This window comes from Plectropomus leopardus, chromosome 9, assembly GCF_026936395.1.
Source record: "Plectropomus leopardus strain MGB_pleo_1.0 chromosome 9, ASM2693639v1, whole genome shotgun sequence".
In the NCBI taxonomy this organism is placed as follows: Eukaryota; Metazoa; Chordata; class Actinopteri; order Perciformes; family Serranidae; genus Plectropomus; species Plectropomus leopardus.
Genome location: NC_142184.1, coordinates 17,872,820 through 17,895,982, shown reverse-complemented (window position 1 = coordinate 17,895,982; position 23,163 = coordinate 17,872,820). Strand labels below are relative to the sequence as shown.

Genomic DNA, 23,163 nt, shown 5'->3' with positions numbered 1-23,163 from the left:
TCTTCTGACTTTGATCTTTTGACCTTCCTGCTAGCACCACCAATTTTAGCATTTAGTGAAATATCTCTACTTTTAAATTTATTCCATAAAATTGGTACAAAAAATCATTTTGCCAGGAGGATAAGTCCTTGTGACTTTGGCACCAACATGAATCTCACATTTGTGCCTTGAAGAGAAATGTTACCCAACCTGAACTAACTAGCAAGTCTTAGCATGTCAACATGCCAAACTAAGATGGCAATCAGTGGGAACATACCTGTAAAACATCAGCGTGCTAGCATGCCAACTTTAACATTTAGTTCAAAGCACCCCTGTACAAAAGTCTCACAGAGCTGCTAGTGTGGCTGTAGACTCTGAGAACTGTTTTACTGTTATTGACTGTTTTCAACATGTGGCTTTTACAGGTATGTGTCATACATGTTGTAGAGCTGGCAGTGGACAGACTGTCTAGGATAACTTCATGCTGAGAGAGAGAGAGTAGTTAAGTATAGCCACAATGGCAGAAAGAGGACAATGCTGAGTCAGAGCTTAGTTTGCTAAAACAGGCCTACCATGTGTCTTATACCAATTATTGGGGAAAGTTAAGTAGGCTATTTGAATTGGAAGAATCCTCTGCACTATTTTCTGCAGTGGAAATTGTTAATCCAGGGTGTTGTCAGGCTGAGGTTAAGGAAGAGGTTGTGTGTGGTCAGTGGATTACATGCTCCTGTCAAGATTTTAATGAATGGCCTCCTATGGGCACAGCACTATTTAAATGGAAGAGCACATCAGGACCTGAGTGTTTCATTGTTTACTGTGAAGTTGTCCAGTGTGCCATTTGGAAAATGTTGTCTGTCTCATCCGCTGAGCCCCAGGAGCAGAACTGGGAAAACACAAAACCAGACAAGAATTAATAAATGAATTTAACCTCATTATGTTAAAAAATGATGTTATGGATCATGCTAGTCACAGATGTACTGGGACATGACAACACACACATTTTGACAGATTTAGTGTGCGTATGTGTGGTTACTGAGCAAACAAAGAGGAGCTGTCAGCAAGTTTCACCCCACAGTGAAAATCCCAGTTTGACTTAACACTCATCCAGTGGTTTGGCTTGGTGAGTGTGGGGATGTACACACACACTCCAGACATGTGCATCCAGACAGTATTGTGCGTTCAAAATGTAAAGACGGGCTCATTGTTCACTTCTCAGGGGTCGTGTGGGTTTTCATACGTAGATGCTATAGCAGAGCTTGGTCAAACAAGATTGGCTCCGACCTGAACTGTCTGCCAACCCTGTCTCCTGTTTGGAAGAGGCCAAAGGTCAGTCTGATGGTCTGTCAGGAGAAAAACACAGTCAATCACAAATTCATGTGTCAGCCCACATGATAATGTCCAACCAGAATCTATCACAGTGGTATGAAACTTATTTTGTCTCAGTTTCTGTCTTTAGCCTCCTGCCTCATCTCCTCCACAAACCTCTGCTTTCCACCTAATGTTAGCAGACTGTTATAAAAGGGTGAGGAGACGAGGAAGAGCAGGGCGGGTCTGTATATTTCATGGTGCAATGGGCCTTTACTAACAATGTGAGAGTTTATTTTTTTGACCTCTCCGCCCTCTAGATATTCCTTCCGATCCTCCTGCTCTTCCTTCACTGCAGCAGGCACTCTGAGTCAGGGGAAGGTGCAGCTTCGTTTAGTACAACAGAGAAACTGCACTACAGCTTTTACTTCAAGTGTTTATGGTGATGCATCCGCTCGTGTAAACTCTCAAGTTGACTGCTACTTAGAGTTTCTTCCCAGTGACATTGGACTCAGTAGATTTGCTTCATCCTTACCTCTGCTCTGAAGATCTAAAAGTTTTGACTTCTTCTCTCAGCTGAAACAACTTTAATCAATTAAACATCCAACCATGCAGATACCAAGGACATGGATTATCTTTACTTGTCTGTGTTGCACAGTTTTATGTGGACAAAGCATAGACTCTTTGCATGACATGGACACATACTTGGAAACCTCCTCTGAGTCACCTGAAATAGAAACAGCAGCCGTTCCTCCACCAGGCGCTGATACAGGAGTGTCCTTGTTAGATGCTTCAAATGTAACCCTACTGGCAGGTAAGATGATGTTTTTGTCTTTCAAATGTTTTAGTCTGATCTTAACTAACTGAATGTTAAATGTTGAATGTTTTTGAGTTTATATAGCTGAGTGAAAAACAGAAAGTAACTTTTAATCACCCTTTTATGCTTCCCTTTGTGACTGGCGAAGAAGAAAGCGAGGATGAGCGCGTTGAAATCGAGGGAAAGGAGGAGAGGGAGCATGAAGGAGCTGATGTCAGGAAGGCGATGGGTGTTAGAAGAAGGAGAGGTGCCTGGGGGAGGAAACACGCCGCTAAAGTGGAGGCCAATGCATATAGAATAGTATGATACTTCTGTCGTGAAGAAAGAAATGTTAATTTATTTAATGTAAAAACACATTTGCACATTTTGTCTTCAACGTGGCCAATTTCTTGACTTCTTTTCACCCACGTCATTGAATCATGCCCATGATTTCCTGCTGTTTATCACAGTTTGGGTTTGGGCGACCACTGAGGGGCTGGAGGAAACGTAGGAAACAAGAGCTGGAGACCAGTGCACTGATGGCTGAACTTAAAAAGCTTCATGCTGAAAAGCAGCGGCTGATGGGTCAAGGGAAAGCACAAGAGGAAGAGGAAGATGATGATGATGATGATGATGATGATGACGATGATGACGACGACGACGATGACGATGACGATGAGGAGGAGGAGGAAGAGGAAGAGGAGGAGGAGGAGGAGGAGGAGGAGGAAGAGGTTTGAAGTTTAGTGTTTTTTTTATATCAAATCCCTCCATTTGAGTTAAAGGAATACTTCATCCTCCAAATTGTCATTTGTATAATCAGTTACTCACCCCAGGTTACACTGACTTTGCAATGAAAATTATATTTTTTTAATGCCTAATACAAAAATGGAGAAACCTCTTGATAAAAAGTCAATGGGGGTCTGCATTTAACAACAGAAAAATTATGTCAAACATCCATTTACAAACTTTGTATTATTTCAGATGAAGCAAAGTCACACCATAACACAAACAACTGATTGAGGCAGCAGTAGACCAGTAGCTCCTGTGCTCAGCAAGGTAAAATTACTGTTGTTGTTACTGAACAAGTTGTGTAAAAGTTTTTAAATGGATGTTTTGATATAGTTCTGCTGTTGTTAAAAGTGGACCCCTATGACTTCAATTCATTAAGAATTTTCTCAGTTTTTGGATTCTTTGTTTACAATGAAAACTTGTGAGCAAAGCAAAGTTTACTTCATGAATTCAAGGTAACATAAGGTCAGTAGCTGACATAGAAATTATCATTTAGAAGGTGAAGTACTCCTTTAATGCACTTTCTGTAAATTAATTCTTTTGTAATAAAGATTCTAATTTTTTTGTCCCAGGAAGAAGAAGAAGAAGAAGAAGAAGAAGAAGAAGAAGAAGAAGAAGAAGAAGTAACGGAGGCTCCCAGCAATCAAACAGAAACCCTCTCCAGCTTTACAGAGTCTCCTCTCAGCGGGTGTCAGACTGCTGACAGAGAAATCAGCTGCAGGGGTGTCGGAATGACTCACCTGCCAGTCATCCACAACCTTTTGGCCACAAATCTGGACATGGCAGGTGAGTGTGTGTGTGTGTGTGTGTGTGTGTGTGTGTGTGTGTGTGTGTGTGTGTGTGTGTATGTGTATGTGTGTATGTATGTATGACGTGGTGGTAGATGCATCATACAAAATAATCAAGGATGATTGATTCTCATGAAATAGTTAATTTTTAAAGTAGCTTATCTGTTAAGGTTTCCAGTAGCTCTTATTGCCACTGTGATGTTATATGTCATGTATTTTATTTGATGTTTTTTACATTTACAATCAATTTGTTGTCTCAACAGTGGTATTTGGTGCAAAGGTATAAGTTAAGATGGTGAACTATTCAACTAAAAGTTAAATTAACAAAGTTCACTGACTTTATTGTTTAATATTATTAACATCAGCGTGAAAACACAAAGATCCTGCACTGATGTGTCAACATGACATTGTGTTCCATTCCTTAACTCCTTAACTGTGAGTTAAGGAAAGTTTTAGGGAAGTCTCATCTTACACTCATGTCAAATGGCTGTACAAGCTATGTTCTATACTTCCACTACATGTACTACGTCATTTATCATAACATTTTGTTATTTATCCCAAAGAGAACAACATCAGAATCATCACTCCACAAGATCTGTCTGGTGTGCCAAACCTGGACACGCTGGACCTGAGCAAAAACAAACTGGATGATGAGTCATTCAGCCAAAACCCGCTGTCTGTGAGTAACACCAACCAACACAGCTTTTTACTCATCACTGTCTCAACAGTCCAGTCTAATACTCATCTGAAAGTACATCACACTCATAAAGTTGCATTCTGTATTTTTAATCATGCTTGAGTTCATTTGACAGATAGCTATTCCTTTATTACAACACTTGTGTGTTGCATTATGTCTGTGCTGTGTGGTATAATTTCATAGAGTTGATGTGATGCACCCAAAACCAAGCCCATGCGATATAATCTAACTGCTGCAAGGCTAGCAGTCTCAAATCTGCAGCTATAGACCTGAAGTACCGGTCCAGCCTGCTATACTTCTGACAAGGGAGTGTTTCAACTGTATTTTCTTAAAAATAAATACTAGTGTCATAGTGGATCTTTACTTGTACAAAAGAAAAACAAAACTAATAGGGTAGGCAGAGCCCAAAGGAAAACAAACATCAGTTTAGGTTACTAAGTTTAGTTTGTAGGTATTTGCACTGTAAACATAAGGTCTAGTGTGTAGGATTTAGTGCCATTTAGCAGTGACGTTACAGGGCTGCAATTTTTTACATGTGCCAAATACGTAGGAGAACTATGGTAGGTGATGCGAAAACACAAAAGGCCCATTCTGGAGCCAATGTTTGATTTGTCTTTTCCGGGCTAGTGTCTGCAGACTCCGTAGAGGAGGCCCCACAACAATGTTGATATAAACGTCTCATGCAAAGGTAACAAAACCTCAACAATTCTTATTTTCAAGTGATTATAAACTGATGGGATCATACTTCTGAATATGTCGTACCATTTCTGCCAATAGATGCCCCCTAAATCATACACACTGGACCTTTAAGATAAAACTCAAATAACAGGTTCACTTGTCTGATGTTCAAGTGCTTGAAAAAACTTTGCTTCGCCAAGATGAAATTAAAACAAATAAATAAAAAAAATTCATTTACAGAGCCTTACAGCTATTAACTTTTGATGAGCTGCAAGAACATGACTTGTAGATGCAATCATACCTCCAGGATGTAGTGACAGTATGCAACCTCAAGAGGAATGGTTGTATGGGGCACCTGGTGGCTCAGTGGATAGAGTGGGTGACCGATGTATGGAGGCTAAGTCCTTGCTGCATCAGCCATGGGTTCGATTACGTTGCATCTGTCCTATGCAATAAAGGCATAAAAAGCCCAAAAATAATCTTTAAAAAAGAAAAAAAAGCAGTGGTTGTATAATCAGTCATTCAACTGATTAGTCAAGTTCATTGTCATTTTACCATACATCTCTTGGCAAGGCAGATTTAGAGAGCTTTTCTCCAGGACCCAGGTGCAACATAAATAATAAGATATGTATACAAGAATACAAACATTTACGCAACACAACACGGTGCCTGAGACTGCATACCTAAGATGCATGGAGTGCACGCTAAAATAGTGCATGTAAAATGGTAAAAGCAATATAAAATAGTATTAATAACAATATAAAATAGTGGCTTGCCATGGAGGATGTCTGGGACACACAATAGAAGAAACCATTGCATCTACTGATCCCTGGGGGACTGCTGCTGCAACTGTGAGCACTGCCAATTCCCACAAAACTTTAACAGGAAGAAGCAACATGCACAGCTGAAGTGTTAAATGCTATGGCATTTCCACCATGAATTGAAAAAAAGGCACAAACTGGTGCAGAAAAACTCACCAGACTGCAGAAAATGATGCTCAAGATTTCTGGGGGGGGCGACCCCTATACCCTTTGCTTAAAATATGCCCTTCCCAAAGTTGAAACAAAACCCTCTTTGTCATAGGTAACATTAACATGTCTACACCTGCAGGTCTAAACTCTCTTTTTCTATACCTTATCTAGTTTAGCATGTGTAGAATTGGTTAGATATTGACCCATAAAGATTCCTCCTGTGGAGATTCTGCAGCCTGCTAAATGTGAATGGGTGAGCTTGTAAGTTACGAGCCAGTTTTATAAGTCACTTTGCATCTAATTAAAATAAAAGCACAGGCTGTATCCTGTATCATTACCGTAATAAAAGAGCACTGAAAATTGCATTAACTAATCCTTTCTAAGAATAACTTCTGGTCTAACCTCTAAATGACCACAGGCCGAACACAGATCCTGACCACACCGAGGCAGCCCAACACACCCTGACCAATCATTTCGCTCCAAAATCAGTGCACTCTCACAGTATTGGCTGGAAAGACCTGATGCAGCCAATGATGTGGAGAATAAAAGGAAATTATTTTTGGAGGAAGATATATTTTTTCTTCTTCATTTTCCCAGTAATGATAGAGGACTGATGGACTGGCTCGAGGGATCCTGCAAAAGAATCAGTCCACTCCTTTTAGTTGACACACATCGACCACAGCGGCTTTCACTGAAGAGCCACACAGAGTGGCTTTTACTAAAAATACAACATGATAGATGACATGGAAGAGATGCACAGATTTGGTTTATTTCTGTGAACTCTGTGATTGTGTACTTCTCGGCAAGTTGGGATAGAAAATTATGGATTTCGAGACAAGTATACATTTTGTCTGTTTTATCTTTCTGGCTTGTTTGTCTCTCTTTTTTTGCTGTGTGTCATGTAGAACTTGACCTTTCTGAAGAAGCTGAACCTAGATGGCAACCAGCTCACCAGGATCCCTGCACTGCCACCATCTCTAGAAGAGCTCAAGATGAACAGCAACAACCTCAGTATACTTAGCCCTCACAGTTTCAAAGGTAGGATTGTGTCATTGTACGTGGATGAAAAATTTGTTGTATGAAAATGATATAATTTAGTATTTCTTTCTAGGTTTGATGAACCTGTTGAAACTGGAACTGGAAGAGAATATTCTCCATGAGGGGAGTGTGTCACCACGAGCCTTCAGACCGTTTCAGAGACTTCTGGACCTCAAACTGGACAACAACCGCTTCCGTTCCCTCCCTCTGGGCCTTCCTCCCTCTCTTCAGGTGTGCTGGTATCACTTAACTATAGTCCTTGAGGGAAGATCCTACACCTTAACGGTCCAGTATGAAGGATTTAGAGGAATCAACTGGCAGAAATACAAATACAACCCTTGACTCTAACATTTAGTCCCTCTGTTTTGCATCTTCACATCTGGGGGTAGGGTGTTCCAGTTCTTGTAGGGATATATGGGTAGGGCGAAGTATTAACTAAAGTAACTAAAGTTTGGAGGGCCATGTCAGGGTGACTGTTCAGAACTTTTCTTTCTTAAACAGTAACTTATTCCCCCACTTTTGGATGATTGCCTCCTCCCTTGACTCCTTTGACTGAAAAAAAGTCTCAAGAGAAGATGAGGCTGGGAGGGGGGTCAGACACACTCAGTCATCCAATCGTACAGCCTCTCAATCCACAGCACCTCCCTTCCCCCTGCACACGCACACAAAGTAGTTGGTTGGTGGAAGGGTGGCGACACAGGGCTCGGTTGCTGATGAAAGCAGGCTCCTGCTACTGGGATCAACCAATAGCAAAATTCAAGTGCTATTGCCAGGATTAAATCTTTAGAGGGCAGTCTCTGTGCATATTTCTAAACAATATGTAGCATTTTAATACTTTGCACTCAAATGTCAAGAGTTGGACCTAATTAATAAACAACACTACTAAATATCCATATATTCTACTTTTCAACTTAAAAAATGGCTTGGGAATTTAATTACTCTTTAATAAAAAAATAAAAATTAGGATAACCATTGCATTATCTTTTATTGTTTCAATGTGGTATAGTCATTTTCTTTATAATAAGCATAACAAAAGAAATTACTGGTATGCAGATGCCTCAATAGCCAACAAGCTAGCTATCTAATGTTACATTTTTACCGCTGATTTGTGGGCCTATTGGCCTGTTTTTGGACGTACATTTCTGTTGTGTTTCTTTCCTTCAACAGCATATGACGCCTGAAATTCCCTGGCTCTATAAGGGGCATTCTTGTTTTTGCATCAGCCACTATAGTTCTCCTACATGCTTGGCACATTGGAGAGATATTAAATCTGCAACCTCACCACTAGATGCCACTAAATCCTACACACTGGACCTTTTAATTGTTAGGATCAGCTGAATGAACCAGCTGGGATTCGGAATTATACTCAGGGTCACTTCAGAAAGCCACACACTGACATTAAGACAAGAACTGATGCCCTGAATCACAAATTTGTCTCAGTGTTTTTTCTCTTTTTTTTTAAATATAGAAGATGGAGATAAGTGAAAATCTTATTGAGGAGGTGACAGAGGAAGCACTGAGGAGCTGCATCCATTTGAGGGTGCTGGACCTGAGTCACAACCTGCTGCATGAGCACAGCATAGCAACCCACGCCTGGAACCGTCTCAGGTACATCCATCCATCCATACATATATATTGATTTTAAAATTATAATGTACCGCAGTCCCTCCTCCAGCCACAAGAGGGTAGACTGGTGCTGTTTGGAAAACTGAACAATTATGTTATCATTTTTTATGCTTAATCGGTTATTAGTTGATGGTTATGGCACTTAAAAGATTTAATATAACACATATTTATGAAAAAATGATAGATCTCTGAAAAATCATATTGCACTTCCTATTATTTTTCCTATTTAGTTTTTCCTTGGGTGATGTGAGGGTCTAAGGGCAGAGGGATGTCGTACACTGTAAAGCCCTCTGAGGCAAACCATGTTTTGTGATAATGGGCTCTACAAATAAAATTGACTTGACTTGAATTATAAATGTCAAAAGACAAGGCTGATGCTCTATTTCACACACAAAAGAACATAAACACACTGAGATGATGCAGATCAGTACTTTAATTTTAGTGTCTCTGACTGACTGATTAACATGAAGACAGACAATTCTCTATTTTCCTCTTTTTCTCTTCTCTTTCATACTCTTACTTTGTCTCTCTCTCTCTCTCTCTCTCTCTCTCACACACACACACACACACACACACACACACCAGGCATGCACACATATCACTGAAGTTATGACAGTGACTTTGTGCACTTAGATGAGCAGGCGTATGAGAGAGAGCTTGAGGGCAACTGTGTGCCCATTTTTGCCCATTTGTGTCTGTTTGTGTACATAGTACAGTATGTCTCAATGGGTCTCTGGTGGTAGTGGTGGTGGTGGTGGTGGTGGTGTGTGTGTGTGTGTGTGTGTGTGCGTGTGTGTGTGTGTGTGTGTGTGTGTGTGTGTGTGTGTGTGTGTGTGTGTGTGTGTGTGTTGTTTAAATATAGTGGATTCCAGTGGGTTTTTCTTTGCTCCCTGGGATCCTTGTGAACCACAGTAGGAGCTTCAGGAAAAACTGAGGGGAGAAAAAAAATGCTAAAGACAGAAAGTGCAATTGGAGAGACTCTGGATTGTGCTGCATGACTAAAGTATTTTGTGAAAGTTTTATGGAATAAAATAACATTCTTATAATAACAAATACAAACAGTAAAACGCAAAACATTTGTCCAAAAGAGGGACAGAGAGATTATATAAAGAAAAGAGGAGAAAACTCAACTAGGCAGCACTCCAAGCCTTTGCGCTTGAATGTATTTGACATCTGATACTTCACGTCATTACTGACGAGTGAAGCGGTCTTCTCATTGGTGCTGCAGGCGTATTAGCTGGTCCTAATATTAAATGCTTCCTTCAGTATAGACAAGAGAGTGGGAATGCCATCTTGACCTGAATGCCACTAACACTGCAGGAGAAGATGCTTCAAAGGGCAAAGGTCATCAGCAAGACATCAGAAACATTAAACAAGACTCCTCCCTGTGGTTGGATTCTGCAGACCTATAATAATTAAATCCACACTGTGGAGAAATCCATCCATCATGTAGCTCTGCAGAGGTGTGTGGAGAAACAGACAGAGAGGGACTGAAGCAGGATGAAAAGTAAATTGCTTAATGTTAAAATAAACTGCAGTGTGCTGGTTCTGGTTAGTGCAGCGCCTCAGTTCTGTGTCATGGAGTCGTTGTTATTGTTGCCTCCTGCTGAGGTTCAGGGGTTGGAGGTGCGAGTGGAGAATGGAGGAGGTTACAGGGAGCTGGGGAGTTCTGTTTGGACCTGGGATCTGTCTCAGGCAGACTGAGCCAGTCGCCAGCCTCTCACCTCATCAGCTACCTTATTAATAAATCTCATCTATGGTTTGTGTTTGGAAGCATGTCTAATAACCTAATATTATATAGGTGTCTAGATTTGCCATTTAAAAAATAAAAAATAAAAATCGGTTAACTCATCCCAGATCAGTTTTTTAATTGTGACTATTGTGTAAGCACACAAATATTCATTTTGTTTCTTTCTTTATTTCTGACTGACTTACTTATTTACTTACAGGAAAGTCAAGATGGGCAGTAACATATTTAAACAAATTTGCAGATATACAACCTATAACATATAACAGTTACATACAGATGCCATATATTAGAAACATGCATGCATGCACGCACGCATGCACGCTCGCACACACACACGCGCACACACACACACACACACACACACACACACACACACACACACACACACACACAGACATACACATGTCTGCCATCTTCTTCCAGCTCTTATGAACCTGTCATCTTAACCCTTTATAACCTGAGCAAATTCGCTTGATTATTTTCTGAAACACTTGAAGATGGCAATGAGCAACAAAAGGAATAACCCAAAATTAGACCAAAAAAAAGAAAAAAAGTACAATAAATTTATCTGCAAATTTAATTTGTTAAAAAATAAAAAATTCAAATAATTAAAAAATTAGATATATATGTTGTTTTCCCCCCTTTCCCCCTAGCATTTTTAAAAACAATTTTCTAAATGTACTAATTTCTTGCAATTTGTGAAACATTCCTGACCAACCTACCTATTACCTTTTTTACATTTTTTCTTTTTATTTATTTATTTATTTATTTTAAAACAGAAATCTCAGCAACTAACTCAAGGTTGAAAGGTTTAAATACTTGTAAAAGGTGTCTTAAAGTGGCACAAGACAGATGATGCTGCCCCAAGTTTCAAAGGGTTAAATACGTCTCAGATGCCTCCATATCTGCTCATCCTCCAGTCCATCAAAACTCACCAGGGACCACATCACTGCTACCAGCCTATAGACCTGACTCCAACTCCACATGTTCACTGACAGAGCCAACGTGTGTTCCAAATTACTTGAGAGAATGAGATTTCATGGGTAATTTTTTTTCAGCTGCAGGTCTTTAATTTACCGTCAAACATTTTTATTGGGAAAACGATGGTAATGTGAACTTTCTGCTGAAATTACCCAATAATACATGGTGTTTTGTAGCTTAACATAACAGCCTTGTAAATGAGTCATCAGCTTAAAAATGATCCAGTAAAACTACCCTGGCAGTCTCAATTAATAAGTGACACAGGAGTGATGTCTTATTTTATTTTATCTCATTTTGTGTTAAATCAGAATTATATTTTTTGTCCATTTGGTTTTCATTATTTGGGTCATTTTGATGAAGAGGCCTGTTGTTGAAAAGGACCTCTGCGTACATTTATCATCGCTGTGGGCTCAGACTGACTGCATGTAGGCAGCGGTTTAGTGATCATCACACCAAAGATGTGTACGTGTGTGTGTGTTATGTTGTGAGCCTGATAGGACTCATAATGGAAGCTCTTTTATCTTCAGACCAGCACAAATTGGTTTCGTAATAAGCTTACGTAAATGGGAAAACAAGCAGCACACACGCACACACCACCACACAGTAACACACTAATATGTTGAAGCATCACACACGATGTCTAGTAAAAACCTCTGAATGTAATTTGAGGGATCTTTCATTTTAATTTAATGGTTTCCACTTTGGTAACGAACAAAATATATTTTGAATGGCTTAAAAACTCAGCCCACTCACAATGGATGGATTGTATTCATAATGTACCACTGCAGTAAATGACTAAAGTCATGCTCTGTGTTTAGAAAAGTGGTTCACCTGTGGAAAGATGATCTTTTCATAAAACTGGGCTGTGTATGCAGTAGAAAGACACAAATACTTTTGAAATTGGTGCCATATGACTAGAGGAAACACAGAAAAAGGGCTGTGGCATTTGCTTTTGTCAAGAGGTAGAAACTACCAGAATGCACTGCACCGAACTGGACCAGTAAACACTCTCACTAACGTAATGAGAACTTGGCTATTTTGACACAGGAAACAATACGACATCCATCTGCTAACTAACTAACAATGTCAAATTACAGTTGAATGGTGAACTAAAATACGTTTCTGAAAACATTTCTGATGAGAAATAGGTAACACGGTAACATAATCTTGGTTCACATTTTATCAGCACTGCTAAGTTTTACCATTTGATCTCCGTTTTTTCAGCCTCTGTTTTTACAGTACAGGAAACAGTATAACACTCTCTCCCTGTTCACAAATTCTTGGATTACAGATAAACAGTGCACTAATATATGTTTTTGAAAACAGTTTAGGCGAGAAGTAGGAAATACAGTAATAGAAACTTTGTTAATATTTGATCATCACTGGTTAGTTTTACAGATTGATCTCAGTATTCTCTGAGTTTGAACAAGAGAGAAAGGGGGTGGCTCTCTCTCTCTCTCTTGATCTGCTTCCATGATCTCTGTATCTGCAGTGGCAGGCGAGGTGGAAGCACAATCTGTATTTCCAGCAGCCCTAGAGCTAGCGAAAAACAGACCTGGGAGATAATCAGAGACATCTGGGCAGTAGTAAGATGGAGGGAAGTTTACCGTAGTTCATTGACACATACTAACCACATTGTTATGATACAAAGCTGGTTGAAAATTGTAGTGTAGTATCCTTTTAAATGAATCCAAATGTGCTTTAGACTGTTCCAAACAGATGTGACAAACGGCTTAAATATCTTCTTACCAGCATGTGCTCACAGAAGCCTGCTCCATCATAACATCATCCATCCATCATTTCAGTCTTGCTTCTTCTAACCTGCTTGGCACAGCTGCTCTGCCTAGTTACGTACCTCTGCTGGTCAGGATGCCAAAGTACATAAGCCAGCTTGTATAGTGTTGGCATGAAAGACTCGACACAGATGGAAATTGTGTGTATATATAGGCATTGTGGTTGTGCTTCTGTATCTACAGTGTGCTGGTTCTCATTAGAACCCAACACCCTGAGGATGAGCAGTCCATCAGCTTGATTACTTCTGGCCATGCTTTGCACAAAACATGGGCACACATAAATTTGTGCACGCAAACACATTTTGTTTTGTGTAACTGCTTTGTGCCTCTCTTAAATATTTAAGAAATGAAGTAGTGAATGAGTCTTGGAGTGTTGTGTGCCTATTTGTTTAAATGTAACATCTATTTGTGAACTAGCATTTTTTAGATTTGTACGTTTGTTTTTGTACGTCTTCGCTGTGCATCTTTGCATCTCGGAGCAAGTTTATTTTTCTGTGTATGTGTTAGTGTTTCTTCCTTGCATCATGTTTGTTGGTGTGTGCATGTGTGTAGGTGCCAGTGAGTGGGAGTGTTGAGGGTGGAGGACTCTGAGAAGAGAGGACTGTGTGTCCCTCTGCTCATTAATACCATGTGGAGCTCTAAGCAGTGGTGGACTGCTGCTGAGCTTCCTGGCAAAGATTTAGAATACAAATCACCAACGCACAACTGGTCTGAACTGGTGCTGAGGAGCTGATAGAGCGATAAATTTCAGGGTCTAAATCTCAAGCAGAAACCACATTTTCGCAGCGATTCATAACTGTCACAATATGTATAAGTTAAACAAAAACCTGCTGTGTGTTCAGTGAGTGTTGGCTTGTGTGTTTTAAGTTAAACCTGTCATTGTGCTCCCTCTCCTGTCTTAACTTTGTTTTCAGTAAAACATTTACAGTTGTATTAATGATGTTTTATTGCACCTCTGTTAGACAGAGAAGTATGTAACCAACCAAGTCTATAGTGGACCTTCTTTGACCGAACTGAAGAGGGAAGGCCTTGTTTGAACGCTGACCTTTTCTGTGATATGTACAAATGATCAGCAGTTGCTTAATTTACAGATGTTTTGATTGATTAAGGGATTTTAACCCCTTCTCCTTGTCACACATCATCTATCGCATGGAAATACAACCCCTAACAAAAACACCAGTGATTAATGTAACCAGGGGAGGTGAGTTAATGCAATGGTCTTACTGTAAGTCAACTTTACGAGGAGAATAAATGCTGAGGCACCTAATATCAGTCAGACAGATGCCAGTCCAAGCGTCTGCAGCATCCATAACCCTTCACTCTCTGTCCCCTCATTGGTCCCCTTTTTCCTTCACTGTGTGGTCATTGGTCGCCCACCTTTGGGTGCTCTGAGCCCATTGGCTGTTCAGTGTGGTCTATGAGTGACAGAAGAACAGGAAATGAGGTTCCTCTCCTGCAGTGAGCTGAGCAGTAAACTCACAACAGCTGTGTTGGATTATCTAACAAAACACTGAACCCCTGTACTGCATCCTCACCTCTTAAAATCTGGTCCTCCCTCTTTGGCCGTTCATTCTCCTTCCCACAAACCAAACATTTTCATACCCCTTATCCACCACTCTGCCACAAATTCCCCCTCACATTGCCATACTCTTTTACATTGCACCCCCTCAAGGCCCCATTATTTTCTCCCCTGCTGCTCCCCACAGCGCAGCCTCCCACTCTGCACTCCTCATAGCCTGCCCCCCCAACAGTGCTATCCAGGAGCCCAGTAACTATAAAACACTGAGTCTGTTGATAAAAGCCTTGGAATTAGACTAAAAGTGGGATCCATTATTATATATAATCTAGATCCCGATAAAATATGCTAACATACTGATTTTAAGCAGGTGTATTTGTTAGCACCAAACATAAAGTACAGCTTAGGCTGATGGGAATGTTTATCAGTTACCTGATATTTTGTCATTAGCAAGTGTTGGACAAGGTGGGATTTTGACCTAGTTATGGTGCTAGATTTGGGGCTTAGGGTTAGGTAGGGATCACCAAAGCAATATATCATACAGTGGTTTGTATATCTTATGAACATGCATAAACAGTTCTTATAATATCATAAATTAAAGCCCCACAAATGACATTATGTACTTAATGAAAAGCTACATCAGTTAAGTTAAGGCAAGTAAAGTTACTATGTTTAGGTTTAGGAAGAAGAAACATGATAACATTGTACTTTAAAAATAACTCAAAGTTACTTGGTTTCACATGGTTTGGAAAACTGGTGTTTTATGACCCATCCACCACCCCATCTTGCCTCCTTACACAGATTACCTTCATATTTACTCCCATCAGTGCCATGGTCACATGAATGCAGCCTTCCCCATTACGTGGGTTATACATGCAATTCTAGATCAGGATTACCTGGGTATTATGTGAATTGTGATGGATTACTTTTTGTAGATATGCATAAGAACAGTGCATGAGAACAGTCTGACTAAAGTAGTTAAAATTCATCATTAAAGGCACATGTGTGCCAAATGTCATTGCAATCCATCTAATAGTAGAGGGGACATTTCACTTAAAACTACAAATGTGAACCCCATGATGACACTAGAGTAAAAGTTGAGGGATCTCAAGAGTCTTGAAGATACATTGTCTGGGGACCATGAATGTCTGAAATACATTTTGGTGTCAGGGGAAAAGACAGGGGATCACCAAAATCAGGAAAATATATCCTCTGCAACCATGAATGTCTGTCAAAAATTTCATAACAATACATCTATGATAGTTAAGATACTTCAGTGTATACCAATGTTGTCATGAACAACCTTGCTATCTGCAAAGCAATGCAGGTAGCGTGGCTAAAATGATCTATAGGTATAATTTTAGTTATTTGAGTAAGATTCATGATTCTATGTTTCATCTCAGGTCCCTGGAGGCCTTGGATCTGTCCTACAACCAATTCACTTCTGTCCCAATGAACCTGCCTCCCCGTCTCCATAAACTGAGTCTTCAGCACAATAACATCAGTTACATTGCCAGCTTCACGTTCCGTCACATGCGGTCCAGCTTACAGTCTCTCCGTCTATCCCACAATGCTTTGAGCAATGAGGGTATGGGGCGAGTCTCTTTTGTTGGATTGTACCGCTCACTGGCTGAGCTCCTATTGGACAACAATCGACTGGGGGAGGTCCCTAGCTGTGTTCGACAGTTCAAGAACCTGCAGGTGCTGAGACTGGACAACAACCGGATCAGGTAGAATGAAAGTTCTCATACATTTTTGAGAGTCAAATGTGATTTTAATAATGCAGGGATTAGCTTAATGCTTTCTTACTTGTTACCTGATCCTGTCCTTATACCATTAGCTCCGCCAGTGCAGCTCCCTTTGGAAATGAAATGAATGGCAAAGAATCAAACAAGGATATTGTGGCACATGCAATATCTTATGTACATAAATGTATTCAAACCAACATTTCAACGACAGTCAATCAGCAATCAACAATTTGTTATTGATGTCTGTGAACTGTGCCAGACTCTATATCCCCTCTAACACAGTAACACTGGAGACCTGTCCAGCTTAATACACTTATATGTGCATTTTGGGAAAGTAACAAATCAGCACTTGTGGAAGGAAAGTGCAGACTTGAGATGTAGTATGTTTAAATTTAAGTGTACTATGTTTGTTGCGGTTGCAGGCTGGTGAGGGAGTGGGGAGTGTGCCACCCTCGTAATTCTGGCTCCACCTTGGCTTCAGTCCACTTGGAAAATAATCTGCTGGAGGTGGAAAAGATTCCCCCAAATGCCTTTTCCTGTCTGACTGATGCTCAGGGACTGGTCCTTTATCCACAGCAGGGGCATTCATATGACCAATAGACCACACAGTGGGACAGACATACATGGACAGATACATCAACCCCGTCTCACTCCCAACTCGTCAAATTCCAATGCTTGGTCAGTGACCCTTGGCGTCAAATACTCACACTGAGGCATCATTTAGTGTGGTGGGCAGGAGAGGAAGTGGATGGGTTAAACAAACTCTGGACTTTGACTCACGAGACCGCTGTTCGTGTCCCATGTGAAATCAAAAATCGTTAAAGTTATTTTGATAAGTGTCATGTATGCATAGGTTACAATGCTAGTGGGATATGTCATATGACATAAGTGACATGAAATTACATTACACTATTGATCAGGTATGTTTGTTGCCTAAAGCTAATAAAGTAAAGCTAAAAACACATATTTAAAACAAAACAAAACAAAACAAAACAAAACAAAACAAAACAAAACAAAACAAAACAAAACAAAACAAAACAAAACAAAACAAAACAAAACAAAACAAAAAACGGATGTTCTAAGTTTATTTAGATAAGTGGCTGCATGTTTTTAACCACCAGAAACTGTTCCTGTGAAAACAGAAGCATGGTTTGGACATACACAATGCATGAAACAAGCCTATATTGACATCATACCAAGATGACATAGGAGCGGTATCCAGAACCTTAAATTTTTACATGTACATCAGCGTCTGCATTTGTTGCATTAGAAATGAAAATGGGCTGGGACTATAGACTGTGTAAAAAAGATGGACTACGTGCCGGACAGATCATAAACCCTGCCCCTCCATGTTAACATATGGGACATGGGCCAAACTAAAAGTGCATTGGTTGGATGGGTGTTTGGGTTGGAACTTGCTACGCACAGACTCTGGCTCCAAATGACGTCACCAGTGCAAGTGCAACACCCATATTTGGTATACTTTGGCTTCCTTTTTTTATTACAGTTGGGATAAGTAGGAGACACATCACCTGTCTTTATTCTTTATATACAGTCTATGGGTGGGGCAGATACCTCGGCATCATCATGACATACAACTACTCAGTCATCTCTAGGTTTTTACTGCATCATGTAGTTTGCTTAGTCAGTCAGTGCTATCATATTATCATCCCTAAACCCATCTTTTTCTCTCACTTCTCACTTCTGACTTCTCACCTTTGATTAGGAAAATGACTGTAATGCTTTTCTATGTATTAAAGCAAATGTGTAATTTACACAGTAATGGAAATAATCATTATGTTAAATGCTCTTGAAAGTGTAAAAGAGTAATACATTGCTGTTGAATCCAGCTATGCTCAAAAGATAGGTTTTACTGTGTCTTTTCATTCAAGTATAATGCATTTAAGTGATGCTATTGAGAAAATGAAGAAAAGGATTAACCCCTGTCTCTAGTCTAAGTCTGGGGCTTTCAGGAGGAGCCCTCAGTGGAATGAGGGGGAATAAAATAGGGCTGTTTGGATGTGAAACATTCAGACTGCAGCACGGGGGTCCGTCACAGAAAGTAGAAATGTCTGGTGACACAGTGTGAACCTAAGAGGCCCATTAGGAAGGAAAATATAAACATCACGCAGGTTCCCTATCACCAGAGGACTTCCAACATAAATATCCACCACCAGCCGCTCAGCAAAAATACGTAGAGTCACTGTGACTGTGAGGGAGGCCTCAGCTGGGGCCTCCAAACATGTAGAGGTGACGTAAATCACTTTAGGATTGTGTGCAGTAATTGGGGAACAAGCATGTGTGCGTGAGAGGAGTGTGGCTGTCCATTATTTGGGTTAGCAATAGGGCAAAAAGTGAGGAACATCATGTGTTAACAGAGGGGAACTAAGGGACAAACAGCAAGCCGACTTTAACGACACAATATAGGGATTGTTCTTAGAAAGTCTCTAAGCTGATGAGAGAAAGATGAGAAGTGCAGCAGTTCGTGTCTAGTTGAGTCCAATAAGACGTGGTTAGAAGACCAAAGGGAGAGGAGACAGAGAGCTGGAGCATGTTCAGAGCTCTTGTCGGTTTTGGGAAGTAAAGCCACTGAAGCTCTGGTGTCCTGCCAACTTTGTTGACAAAGTGACTTCCGAGATCACAGTGTTCTTTCTTTGTGTGTATCTACCGGCAGTGCTGTATCTCTCTGTTCATCTTATGCTGTTTGTCCCTCTCCCTACTGCACAGTTTAGTACAAAATTGCTAACAATGCACCATTCTTCTGTCTCAATATATCTATGATCTTGGCCCCTTAAGCTCTGTTATGTGAGTGTGATGTGAGTGAGAGCCTTGCCAATAATGTTTCTGTGTTAGATACTTTTATGCAGTCTTGGTGATAACATAACAGAGCCTGTTGCACATTCTGTTATTGTTTTCTCCGAAACAACATCCCTTTAATCCTCTCATCCTGTATTATTTCCATACAAAACAAGTGGTGGAAAAAGTATTACAATTATTTTCTCAAGTAAAAGTTTTAATACCACACAGTGAAAATACTCTGTAAAAATAAAAGTCCTGCTTTGAAAATGCTACCTAAGTAAAAGTTATAAAGTATAATCAGGAAAATGTACCCAATGCAGAAAACACACACACACACACGCACACACACACACACACACACACACACACACACACACACACACACACACACACACACACACACACACACACACAAACCCCAAAACTCAAAATGATTTTAAAAAAAGGTAGAAGAAAACAAAAACACCCCCAAACTCAAAATTATATAAAAAAATAAGAAAAACAGCCCAAACTCAAAAATATTTAAAAAGGAAGAAGAAAAAAAAAAACACCCCAAAACCTTCACATTTAAAAAATAAATGAATTAGAAAAAACACCCCAAATTAATTTTAAAAAATGATAAGAAATAAAGAAAAAATGTTTAAAAACTCTACATAATAAAAAGGGAGAAATTACCCCCCAAAACTCAAAAGTGTTTTAAAAATAGAAAAAGGCCTAAATGTTTATTAAAATAGTTGGCAATGAATTCCTTGTAAATAAACTGATTGATTCATCAACTAATAGCTGTAGCTGTATTTGTATAGACATAATAACAACCTTATTTTACAAACCCTTCTTATTTTTTTATGTAAAATAAATAAAATAGCTAAAGCTGTCAAATAAATGTAGTGGAGTAAAAAGAATAATATTTCCCTTGGGAAGGTAGTGGAGTAAATGTATAAAGAAGCATGAAAAGAAAATACTCAAGTACCTCAAATTCATACTTAAGGACAGTACTTGAGTATGTGTACTTGGTTACATTTCACTGCTGCCAAAAACTCACTTCAATAACATGAAGTGAACATGACGTGGCTCGATTCACAGCATAGTCAGTTGCTTTACACCAAATCTTGCTGCAAAACACGATATCTGTATTTGCAGTCTCCTCTCACATAAAACCCCCCCAACAAACAAAATTTTATGAGACCCGATGGATGTGCATAGTCTCTTTAATTTGTTAATTCACCCGTGCAAAGGCGCAATACACTTTACTGTGTGTCACTTAGAGTAATGGATCCAATTAAAATGATAACATTTTGAGTCGTGCTCAATGCATGAAGTCGTAATTTATGGGCGGTGTTTTTGCTGTGTTGATTAGGTATACGTTTTCAACAGAGAGCTGTGTTTGTGCGGCTCTAAATGAAGAACAGAAGGTCCCCTGCAGACTCTAGAGTTACAAACATACTTGGAGAGGGGGGGCAGAGAGAGTTAGAGAGTTAATAAGAGAGAAAGAATGGAGCTGGGTTACTGAGGGGCAAGTAGCTGACAAAGTTTACAGGGGTTTGAGAGCACAGCAAAATGAGTACATGCATGACAGGTATGTGTAATACGAATACACACATATTTATACTTTTCACTCCCTCAGCCTGGGCGTGTAATCACATGTTAGATTTCTGCTCTCAGTCTTGTGCATGTGGTGCAGTCTCCTATTCTCCATAATTGTACAGTCATTTTGCAAACAGCACATTACTGTCTAAGAAGCTACACATTCTCATTTATACTGCAGTTCCTGCACGTACGGGCAGAGCCGATCTAAACTGCATCAGTTTCTTTTCCCTTCTTTGTAGTTTCGCACAGATGGATGCTCCAGCTTTGATGTTAAATCCTTAAACCTCTCCTCCACAGCTTGTCACATTTGGTATTTTCAAATTTGACAGGCTTGCCACTTCAGTGCCATCCATCACCCCGCGTGTGACATGACTAAACTGTTAAACCGACGTCCCATCACACCCAACAGATGTTTCGCATCCCGTTGAGCTGTGGCCAGAGCCCTTTTGTTAAAGAAGTTGACCAGAGAGCAGTGTGGTGCTTTTCTTCTCCCATGCTCTGTCTGTTCTACCCGGCGACAGCAGCTTCCTGTGTTTGTTATTGGAGGAGCAATGGGGGGTGCACTGGCTGATAAAATAAAAAGCACCACAGAAAAGCAGCAAAAGAATTTCTTTTCCTGACTCAGATGGGCAGAAGTAAGCTGTGCAGAGTGAGAACGAGTGTTTCTGTGCTAGAATATGACATCGGATTCTAAAGTTAAAGGTCAAATATTTGGGGTCAGCAAGAATGTGCTTGCTGCAGTGTGAAGGAGAACTAGCAGCTCGGCCATCAGCTCATGATGTGCACATTTATGACTATGAAGTAAAGTTTAATTGGGCTGAAATCCAAAAATCCACAACACTTTGGTCAATATTATTCTCTCCAGCATCCAAAGGCACACACACTCACTGTATGGCTACCCAAGAGCTAACAAGTGGGTGTACTAGAGACACGTTAGCTGAACACTCGTAGGACAAAAAGAGTTTAATTTGGATGCCAAGCCCTCGAGCTACAGACCAACACCATAATCAAGTGAACCACAGCGAGAGAGAAAGAGAGAGAGAGACGGGCAGACAGAGAAATAAAGAGTGAGAAACGGAGGGAAAGGCTAAATCTACAAAATGAGGGAGAGAGGAAGCAGAGAGAGGAGGAATGTTATCTGCAAAGGCCTTTATCAACACTCTGTCTCCTGCCAATACCCCTGCAGGGCATTGATCTGGTCTGCATGCCTTTCCCGCCACTGTGGATATTGCAGTCTCTGAGAGAAAGGAAGGCATATAAGTGAGAAAAGACACAGACACCAGTGTCAGTCTCCTCTTGAATTGATACGGATGATGAGGAAAATGGTTTTAATTTGATGCTCAAAATCCTGAAGCAGCAGAGCTTGCGGATAATGTGAAAGATAACCCTTCAAACGCCCGTGTGGCCGACTTTGCGCAGGGTCGGGAAAGTTCCCAGATGGTGCGGCTTGCCAAACTCGCTGCCTCGCTCTGGGAGCTGGCACTATGCAGAGGAAATCAGAGAGTCAGTGAGAAAGAACACTTGATCCTGCCAAAAACAAGATTTAATAGAAAAGCGTGAGAAGACGCAAAATCATATGTTTTATAATCACAGTCCCAGAAATATATTTTCTGCATGACTTTGGTGGAGCTGGATGGTATCACCATGTTTGCTCCCAGTAATCAGGAGAGCAATGTGTTGCTCGGTGTTATGCAATTTAATAATGGTTGGTTAAAAAAACAAAAAAAGAAAAGAAAAAAAACTCAATTTAGCCATGACTCAACAAACAGCATTAAAGAAATCCACCAATACAAGTTACAACACTTCCAGAGAGGTACTAAGATAAAAATTTTCCTTTACACAAAGAAACAATGTGATAAATGTTAGAATAAACAGAGTAAATTTACAGCATTGTGGTTTCTGTACCATCACCTGGTGAAAACCTGTGTTAATACCACTGCATAAGGACACATTTTTGTTGCTCTGTATTGTAAGATTTCATCATAGCAGAACCAAAATAACATCTGACTGAAGTCTGTCTGAGATGTTTCAGACAATGCCATGTTTCAACTTGTGTTTTAATTGGCAGTGCTAAAATTACAATGCAGAAATTCTGTCTTCAAAAGAAATTAAACATGGCAAGTACAGACCTCAGAGACAAAGTTCAAATGCAGTGCACCCGTCTCCTTCTCTCTCTTGTTCATTAGGAAACATCGCCATGTTTCTTATGCAGGGAAAATATTTTTTAAATGTATCTACTGGTGTAGAAAAATGACAGGGACACCCATTAATATGAAGAAATTTCAAATGTTGGTATATGTTATTAGTGTTATAATATTAAGT

General features: G+C 40.0%; 2 protein-coding genes across 3 annotated transcripts; both read left to right on the top strand.

The window, feature by feature from the left end:
* Positions 1–1,430: 1,430 nt before the first annotated feature.
* LOC148188717 (uncharacterized) lies at positions 1,431–2,855 on the top strand. 2 transcript variants are annotated; one of them, XM_088081473.1, is made up of 3 exons: positions 1,431–2,098; positions 2,253–2,401; positions 2,551–2,855. In XM_088081473.1, the coding sequence occupies exons 1-3, from the start codon at positions 1,894–1,896 to the stop codon at positions 2,815–2,817; spliced, it is 621 nt and encodes a 206-aa protein (XP_087937599.1). In that variant the 5' UTR covers positions 1,431–1,893; the 3' UTR covers positions 2,818–2,855. The 2 variants fall into 2 exon arrangements, with proteins under 2 accessions (XP_087937599.1, XP_087937598.1); XM_088081472.1 differs by having other exon boundaries at positions 2,250–2,401.
* Positions 2,856–3,441: 586 nt separating this feature from the next.
* Positions 3,442–18,304, top strand: LOC121946441 (extracellular matrix protein 2). The gene is made up of 7 exons (XM_088081474.1): positions 3,442–3,655; positions 4,221–4,336; positions 6,909–7,041; positions 7,115–7,272; positions 8,510–8,649; positions 16,111–16,437; positions 16,878–18,304. Exons 1-7 carry the CDS (start codon positions 3,601–3,603, stop codon positions 17,053–17,055), a joined length of 1,107 nt encoding a protein of 368 aa, XP_087937600.1. The 5' UTR covers positions 3,442–3,600; the 3' UTR covers positions 17,056–18,304.
* The last annotated feature ends 4,859 nt before the right edge of the window (positions 18,305–23,163 follow it).